Here is a 9,632-nt window from a genome sequence, read left to right as displayed (position 1 = left end):
TATGTTTAAGAAAGATGATTGTGATACTGTTATGTGTGATTATGGTTTTTGTTGGCTGGAATCATCGGTTTTATAGAGCCTATATAAACCTTTCATGGTATACATTATACAAAAACGTTATGCCTAAAGAGTGGCGATTGTATATGATTCAAGAAAAACCTCTGGGATGGATCGTTTAATCATCGGCACGTTGATGGCTACAGCTGCTTATACGACAGGCGTTATTACGTTATGCATGCTGATAACAAGAAAGTGGTATTTATTGCTATTTTTTATCATAAATATATTAATATTTATTTTTTTCTTCTTCAGCTACATCAAAAAGTGGTTGTTTTTGGAATGGTTTAGTGATGTATTTGATCTGTGTTATTGGTTTTGCAAAGCGAGACAATGGTGGCAGACTCCTTAACTCTCATGAGCTTAAGAAATTTTTTTTCGTAGACTGAATTAAGAAAATTTTGATGAGCTGAGATGATCTAAGACTCGACGCTAGTAAGTAGTGAGGGCTCCATAAATTTCGATGAGCTGAGATTATCGAGAGTCAACGGCTGACTGAAATTATTCATGATACAACATTTGTAAGTTGTAAGGGCTTTGGAAAGTTTTGCTGAGCCTAGATATTGAAGACTCCACTGTCGCAAGTTGTGAAGGTTACAAACAAGGCTATGGACGTTTGAGCTTGAGCCAATATTGTATAAGATTGAGAGCTTCAAGAAATTCTAAAGTTGCGAGTTGGAGGGCTTCAAGAAATTCTGACGAGACTGAGATCATCAAGACTCAACGTCTGACTTTAACCTACAACGTTAAAAAAAAAAAAAAAAAAAAAAAAAAAAAAAAAAAAAAAAAAAAAATATTTTTTTTTTTTTTTTTTTTTTTTTTTTTTTTTTTTTTTTTAACGAAGCTATTGACGTTTGAACTTGGACCAGTATTATCTAAAGTTGTGAGCTCCAAGAAATTCTAAAGTTGTGAGCTCCGAGAGATTCTAAAGTTGCGAGGCCCCAGAAATTCTAAAGTTGCGAGGCCCCAGAAATTCTAAAGTTGCGAGGCTCTAGAAATTCTAAAGTTGCGAGTTGGAGGGCTTCAAGAAATTCTGATAAGACTGAGATCATCAAGACTCAACGTCTGACTTTAACCATCAACGTCAAAAAAAAAAAAAAAAAAAAAAAAAAAAAAAAAAAAAAAATTTTTTTTTTTTTTTTTTTTTTTTTTTTTTTTTTTTTTTTTTTTAACGAAGCTATTGACGTTTGAACTTGGACCAGTATTATCTAAAGTTGTGAGCTCCAAGAAATTCTAAAGTTGTGAGCTCCGAGAGATTCTAAAGTTGCGAGGCCCCAGAAATTCTAAAGTTGCGAGGCCCCAGAAATTCTAAAGTTGCGAGGCTCTAGAAATTCTAAAGTTGCGAGGCCCCAGAAATTCTAAAGTTGTGAGCTCCGAGAAATTCTAAAGTTGCGAGGCCCCAGAAATTCTAAAGTTGCAAGTTGGAGGGCTTCAAGAAATTCTGACGAGACTGAGATCATCAAGACTCAACGTCTGACTTTAACATGCAACGTCAAAAAAAAAAAAAAAAAAAAAAAAAAAAAAAAAAAAAAAAAAAAAAAAAATTTTTTTTTTTTTTTTTTTTTTTTTTTTTTTTAACGAAGCTATTGACGTTTGAACTTGGACCAGTATTATCTAAACTTGTGAGCTCCAAGAAATTCTAAAGTTGTGAGCTCCGAGAGATTCTAAAGTTGTGAGCTCCGAGAGAGATTCTAAAGTTGCGAGGGCCCCTGAAATTCTAAAGTTGCGAGGCCCCAGAAATTCTAAAGTTGTGAGCTCCGGGAAATTCTAAAGTTGTGAGTTGGAGGGCTTCAAGAAATTCTGATAAGACTGAGATCATCAAGACTCAACGTCTGACTTTAACCTACAACGTCAAGAAAAAAAAAAAAAAAAAAAAAAAAAAAAAAAAAAAAAAAAAAAAATTTTTTTTTTTTTTTTTTTTTTTTTTTTTTTTTTTTTTTTTTTACTTTGTCGTTTGAACTTCCATCAATTCATTACTGGCTGTTTCGACAAATCCATGTTCCATTGCTACACGGTCAATATACTCAACCGTTTTCTTGAAATTTTGTTCGAGTAAAGTTTCAGATTTGGATAAACGTCATCGCCACGCTTAATCAATTGCATTATGTCAGTTTCATCATCAATTATAGTCTTTAAATCATATCGGACGTAGTAAAGCAAAAGTTGAAAAATTGCACTTGCTCTTGATTTAACATCTATTTCGCTTAAACGTTTCAATTTTTCTCGTATTTCGAGCAATAAATCCTGTGGAATTGAGGGAATGCGTTTCCATTTAAAGTGTGAATACAATGAAAACACGTTTTGATAAAATATTATAAACAATTGGGTCAATTGAGCCACGGTAATTTTGCTATTTTCAACAGCATCATATTTCTTTTGCAATCGTTCAAATTCCATTCTCCAATTTCATTTTTTATTTCCTCATCTGCTTCCATGCGCTTGCGTTTTCCTTTTACCTCTGGCTTTAAATTTGAAAAGTTTTCATTTAAGTGAGTAATTTCTTTTCGTAAGTTTTTAACTTCCAACGTCAAGTTTGAATGTTCGCGTCGCAAATTAACATTATCCTTCTCTACTATTTTAATGTGTTCTTGTAGTTTGCTGGCACCAGGATACTGTACACTCGTATAAATTTTTAATTGTTCGTGGTTAAGTTCCTTTTCACTTTGTAGAGCTCTTATTTCCATGTTCTTTTTGTCGATGTTTTCGTTTAGCATATCGATATCCCGACGCAATTTTGAAACAGATTCGGAAACTGATCTCTCGTTTATTTTTTGTGTCAGTGTTTTTTCCACGTCACGTAATTTTTGCAATTCCTCAAACATTGCTTTTTGCGCACTAGTGTTTTTCTCATTCGTTTCTTGGAGAGTAACGTTTTCTTGAGTCAATTTTTCGAGAGCGGTTTTACAATTGTCAAATTCAATGCCTTTTGCCTTTAAATACTTTTTGTCGTTTTCCCTTTCTTGGGTCAAATTTTTTATATCCTCATTCATTGTTTTGAGATTGTCATTATATTTTTTAATTTCATCATTTTTCTTTTTTATTTGCCCCTTTAGCTTTTCGTTTTCTTGGGCCCAGTTTTGTGTTTTGTCATTTTTTGTTTTGAGATCGAAATTACATTTCTCAATTTCCTTGGTTTTCGCTTCTATTTGCTCTTGCAACTCTTTCAGTTTTTGGAGATGAGTATCGGTCAAATTCTGCAGTTGATCGCTTCCTTCTTTCTCGAGTTTTTCCTTTTCTCGTTTTAAAGTCTCATCAAATTGTGATTGCAATGATGCTACTGCTTGTGTCAACCCTTCCTTTTCTACAGTCAAAATATTTACAGTTTCAGTCAAACCCTGTATTTTCCGACCTTGTGCTTCAATGGTTGCCCAATGTTCAACAATTTTTTCTTGTTTTATTTCATTTTCCTCTTTTAATGCAGAGAGAGATTCAACTATGGAATCTTCACACACTTGCATTTTTTCCGTTTCCAATTCTTGCGATAGTTTGATGTTGTCTGCTTTCAAATTGCTTACAGTGGTATTCAATTGACTGATATTGTTTCTCAGTGACGCAATGTTATTATTAAGTTGTTCAATTTCATTACTACAGTCGTCATATTGTGTTTTCAATTCCTTTTCCTTGGCGTTTTTAGCGTTTTCGAGTTCAGTAATTTTATCCTTGTACGACTTTACTTTTTCTTCTATAGACTGTTTCAATGTATAGAGTTTAGACACCCATTCAGATATATTACTAGAAATTGCGTGTCATAGACATTTTCCAAAGCATCTTTCATACTTTTACATTAGACCTGTACAGAGTAAATTGTTTATTCTGAGTGTTAAATTGTTTTTTCTCTTCCAACATTTTGGTTTGGATTTTGGCCCCCCATTCACTCATAGGGTTAGAAAAATCCTCGCTATGGACATGTTCCAAGACACCTCTCAATGTTTCTAAATGGGTTGTATAGTACTTTAATTCATTTTCAATCGATTCGTGTTGATTTTTTATTTCAAACATTTTGTTTTGGATATGATCACCCCATTGATTCAAGGTGTCAGGAAATGTGTCACCATAGACATTTTTCAAAACACCTTTCAATATTGCTAAATTGTCAATATAGAGATTTAATTCGTTATTCACTGATTGGCATCGATTGTTTAAATTTGTAACTTTTTCTCTGATTGGCGACTCCCATTGGTTCAGATCCTCAGGGAGTGTCTCGTGTAAAACGTCTTCCAAAACATTTTTCAACGTTTGTATGTCTTCATTCTGTTCTGGTACACTTTCGATGGCCAATTGGGCGGTACTCGGTAAGGCCTGTTGCACCGACGATTCATTTTCAATAAACATGGAATCAGAATTGACTGAGCTTCTGGTGGTTCCTCAATTTGGGGTCTTTCAATCCATTGCAGTTGCAGGGTCTCCAAATGCGCCTGTAGATCCATGAAACGTGATTGAATATAATTTTGTAAATGGTCAGTTTGGTTCAGTGTGCCCATGCGTTCATGGATAGACGAAAGCGTCGCTTGTACGTCTTGCCGCAACGCATTATTGGTCGTTACTAAATTCATATTTTCATCACCAAAGGTTTAAAAAGTAACATTAAATCTAGTCTAGGTTCAGTCTCCTCACTCGTTATCATGGGTATTTCGACTAGAAGCCGTTGCGCCATACTGTTTCTAACCCGGTGATATTGACCCATCATATCCGTTTGGAATTTTTTGTATCGTTCAATCAGCTCAATCAGTTGCTCTTGCCAATTCTCTCCGTATCCATTCTCTGCAAAATGCATTTTTAAATACTGAGTAATTTTGGAATCCTTATCGATGCGAGCCAGTTGAGTATTGCTTTCTGTGAGATGCTGTTGCAACTCGTCGATGCGATTGACAAATGGACGACCGGTAAATTATTACCCAATCCCGTAGATACTTTTTGTAACAATTCTCTCGCCAGTCCCATAATATTTTGCTGGCTGCGACTAATTTCAGTTTCCAATTCAGTGTAGGCTACACCTGCTGTGACATAAGTTTTCAATTTTGTTTTGAGCGATTCGAAATGAGCCTCTACTTTAAACATGCCCACATTTCAGTCATTTCTTCGTGTGTAATGATACGATTCATCAGTCCTTCGAGTTTTGATACAGCGCGTCGCCAATGAGTTGCACGTTGAAAGTGGGCAACCTTGACATTAAATTGTCAAATTTTTCATCTTTATCCTTTTCAAGTTTCGACAACAAGAGATTCATTTTTTCCTCGTGTTCTTTGGATGTCGAAAACTCTTTCGACCATTCCTCTTTAAAATTGACCAACATCTCCTTGAGAGCAGTCTTCCACTCGCTCCTGTGGATATCCGTCAAACGCTCAGGCTCCATATTTTCTCGTAATTTTTTATTCTCCTCTCCAACACCGGCAATTTGATTCCGTAGACGCGAATTTTCCATTTCATGGTCTTTCAGTTTGGCTGTCATAGACTCGACCTCTTCTTTCATTTGATTCTCTAGCTCTGCATTTCTCTTTTCATAGCATTTCAGTTGGGCTTTCATAGACTTGACCTCGTCTTGTAATGACTCGAGTTGATTTTCAATATTCAGCTTCTCCCCTTCCAATGCGTCGACTCTGTCTTTGAAATGATTCTTGGACGCTTTCAAATTTTTATAGTTTCGTCCCAGTTTGACGTTTCGACAGACACCTGGCATACGCGTGGCTCCTCGGATGTGTCCACGTGACACATCTGAAGCAAAAAATCCAAAAAACTCTTGCTGTGTCGATACAGTTCGGGATGGCGTTCCACCAAAGGTTGACTCATGACGAATGCCTCGGAAATGTCACGGGACACATTCCTTTTCAACGTTTGCACGTGCTGCAAATGCACCAAGTCGTTCGGATTCCTTTGGGATTGTAAAATCGCCGCCACTAATGATTTAAAGACCATCTTGTTTCAACGGATCCATTTAAAAGTTGATACACTTGCAACAAATCGTTTTTAATGTGTCTATGCGGTTCTGTTTTTTGAATCGACAACCAATCCAATAAGGCCATCAAGATCCTTTTGTAACGTTCCAAATTGCTCTCGTAAAACTGACATCCAAACGTCCGCCAAGTAAGGATATCTTTAAAGAGTGGAAACCAGTTGCGGCACAGGGTTAATTTGGAAGTGGGTACAAAACAGCAAGCCTTATTATTCGCGTCCAAGTACCATTCTTTGGTGTAGCTAATAATCATCAAAGATACGTATTCTACTTTACCGTTTATCAATCGAAAGGCAATTCCCACGGGGTGCTCATTGCCGAAAGTGATTTGACACGTGTAAAAGTCTGGTGGCGGGAGATGCGGAAGAGGTACAAAGTGTTCCGTGCGTTCTGCAATTTGAAACAATCTTTTTCCAAAGAGTGCGCAGGGATCGCGACCATGATGTCTTACCGTGTCCCTTTGAACCATCGCGAAAGCCAGGGCATACCACGTACTTATAACGTTGATATCTCTTGTATTGCGTTTAAAATGCCTCATCAGTGCCGCTGTATTTATGTCAAACATACATTTGGATGTGTGTAAAACGCAACACTCTAAGAATGTCTTTAATGCTTCAAAGGCCTTTGTCTTTCTCGCACGCTTCCAAATTTTTTTAAATGGATTCCTTGTGGTCACAATGTACAGGGTTTCTCTGTCAAACACTGAAAATATTACGGATGTTCGTGGGAAAAACGACAAGAGAATGCTGTGCTCTGTAGGTGTAGCGTTTGAGTTTGCAGGCATGACAAACATCAGAGGGGTTCCAACATATCGTACTTGGAGTGGACGATTGCTTGCCTCGACCAACATGCAAGTACTACGAGGAATGTCTATAGGATTGCAGTCCCCTCCAAAGTGTTTCAAGACAATAACTGGATTCGTGAAGCGCACGGCGAGAAAAGTAAAACTTTTGTGTTGATTGCCACTCACGCACAAAACGTCAGACAGCACTTCATGACTGATATCATATTGAGCCAATTCTGGGCCAGCAGGCAACACTATAATGGCATTTGGAGGATTGGAGGCCTCTGATGATTCAGTGGATGCGTTTTGTCTCTCGTTGGAAGAGGCGACGGGTGGTTGGGTGTCCATCGAATCGAGTGGCAATTCTCGAGACACTGGTTCGGATTGTAAATTTTCCACATCGGGAGAGATGATGCGTGGTAACTCGTCGTGGGCTGGATCAGACTCTACCGCTTCAGCGTTTAAAACAGATAAATTCTCGTGCGTTGGATCAGGTGATTCGACAGACTCTGCTTCCATGGATAACTCGTCATGCGATGGATCAGACTGTACTGCTTCAGCGTTTGAAACAGGTAAATCTTCATGCGTTGGATCAGGTGGCTCCGCTTCCATATCTAGAGGAGGTAAATCCTCATACAAGGCATCAGGTGATTCGGCTCGCCCCGCTTCCATATCTAGAGGTGGTAAATCTTCATACACTGCATCATATGATTCGACTCGTTCCGCTTCCACCAAAAAATCTTCATTCTCAAAAATAATCTCTTCATCAATGAACACAACGCCTTGCCCACGGGGAAAAGACATTGCTTTTTTTAAATATATATGCTTCAAAGCAGAATTTCTACGTTGAATGCTCATCGAGGTTTAGGATTTGAAAGGATCCACTCGCCATGTGCTCTGAAAGTTATAAAGACAATTTGAAAAAAAAAAAAAAAAAAAAAAAAAAAAAAAAAAAAAAAAAAAAAAAAATTTTTTTTTTTTTTTTTTTTTTTTTTTTTTTTTTGTTAGCTTTCGATGAAAGCTTCCATGCTGACATACAACGGATTCTTCAAATGTGCATTTCGCCATTGGTTTTTCAAGTTCTGCTTTGCATGCCAAGTTTTTGCTTCAGCTTTTGCAATGTTTAGACACCACCAAACGTTTATCCCCTCTTTTCCCAAACGTATAGCTTGGTAAAGGCGATATAGCAACATATACACGTGAAATACAATCAATGTCGGGAAAATGCCATACACGATCCAAAACACTTTTCTGTACACGCTATTCAAAGGCAGCAAACATCTAAATTTTCCTGTAGTGATTCCTCCTCCAGAATAATAATCATAGTTGCATGAAGCCATTTCGGGAAATAATAAGGATATGGTATTCCAATGCCAATCAGATTGCGACCAAGCGTAGTTGAAAAAAATATTCAAAATTATCGGAATCAAAACATTTTGCGCGAGGTAAACACATTCTAATCCAAACACTTTCCAAAACAAGCGGTTTCCTTGAGATGCCTGAATAATTTTAAAAACTCTCACGGAATCATCTGTGGTTTTGATTTCGTGTGTAATTTCTGTCATAAATTTAGACATTTGATTCGACCAAATACGAAAGGGATAATGAAACATAAACGCCAGCAATAAAAGTACCACCGATACCCATTGATAGTAATTGTGATATAAAATTCCACTTGAAGACTCTGTAAAAGTACTATTAATGAAGCATTTGGTGTCCAACAATTCTTGGTGGACACGATGCCCATCTACTTGACAGATGATGTTGCTACCGAAAAATTGTCTGGTCATGGCAAGTCCAAAGCAAAACAAGAAAACATTTCGTACATGTATTTGTTGCACGTCAATCAATACGCTAAAGCTCTTTTGTGGAACCTGGGAGCGTTTCCATTTCAGCAGTTGCGTAACGTTAAACATGATTGCTTGTTTTGAATGTGTAATAAAGTAAAAAATATGAATCTACAGATGCTAATGATTGGCGTACTCTTGGTAGTAGTGTTTATAGGATTTTTGTCCTTTGCGTATTCAGCGTATGGAATGTATTACAGTACTGCAACTGCAACCACGGGAGCGGCTTTGATCAGTTCGCATCAAATGCACTATATCATACAACTGATTACATATCTCGTATCGTTTGGTGTGGGTGCAACAATGTTTTATACTAGAAAGCGCTGATGAGTAAAAAGAGACCTTGATGCTGTAGCTGGATGGTCCATCAACAACTGACTAGTTTGACAAACGTAAAACTTTTGTAAGCATTTGAAAAAAAAAAAAAAAAAAAAAAAAAAAAAAAAAAAAAAAAAAAAATTTTTTTTTTTTTTTTTTTTTTTTTTTTTTTTTTAGTCTCGAGTCTTAAATCTCGATGCATTTATGACGGCTCTTCATGAATTTTGTCTGAACACGTATCGCAGAACCTTATTGAGCGAAAGGGTCTATTGCAACCGTTGTTACACAAATACAACTCCAAGACTTTTTGACATCGTATACAATAAATTTCAGAACACACGTTTTATTTTTTTTCGGCGTTCGTCTTGACTTTAAGAGATTTTTGTAAGAGGATGTCGAGGATATCTTCAATTCAGAAATGATGATTGTGAGATAAAGCTTATTAACAAAAATAGTCTAAAGTTGAGAGCTTGTTGAAATTCTAATGATGCTAGTTCGAAGTAATTCTAAAGTCGAGGGCTTCAAGAAATTCTGACGAGACTGAGATCATCAAGACTCAGCGCTTAACTTTAGAACACATTGTAAAAAAAAAAAAAAAAAAAAAAAAAAAAAAAAAAAAAAAAAAAAAAAAAAAAAAAAAAAATTTTTTTTTTTTTTTTTTTTTTTTTTTTTTTTT

The 9,632-nt window shown here is 36.4% G+C and overlaps 1 protein-coding gene across 1 annotated transcript; it reads right to left on the bottom strand.

Moving 5' to 3' along the window:
• Positions 1 to 7,795: 7,795 nt before the first annotated feature.
• On the bottom strand, positions 7,796 to 8,581 carry LOC147814079 (innexin inx4-like). Its single transcript, XM_087160188.1, has one exon. It carries the CDS (start codon positions 8,579 to 8,581, stop codon positions 7,796 to 7,798), a length of 786 nt encoding a protein of 261 aa, XP_087016314.1.
• Positions 8,582 to 9,632: the final 1,051 nt, after the last annotated feature.

This window comes from Parasteatoda tepidariorum, chromosome 3 (assembly GCF_982258835.1).
Source record: "Parasteatoda tepidariorum strain Cologne lab strain chromosome 3, Ptep-v5.0, whole genome shotgun sequence".
NCBI lineage: Eukaryota > Metazoa > Arthropoda > Arachnida > Araneae > Theridiidae > Parasteatoda > Parasteatoda tepidariorum.
This window is presented reverse-complemented; position numbering and strand designations above follow the sequence as displayed.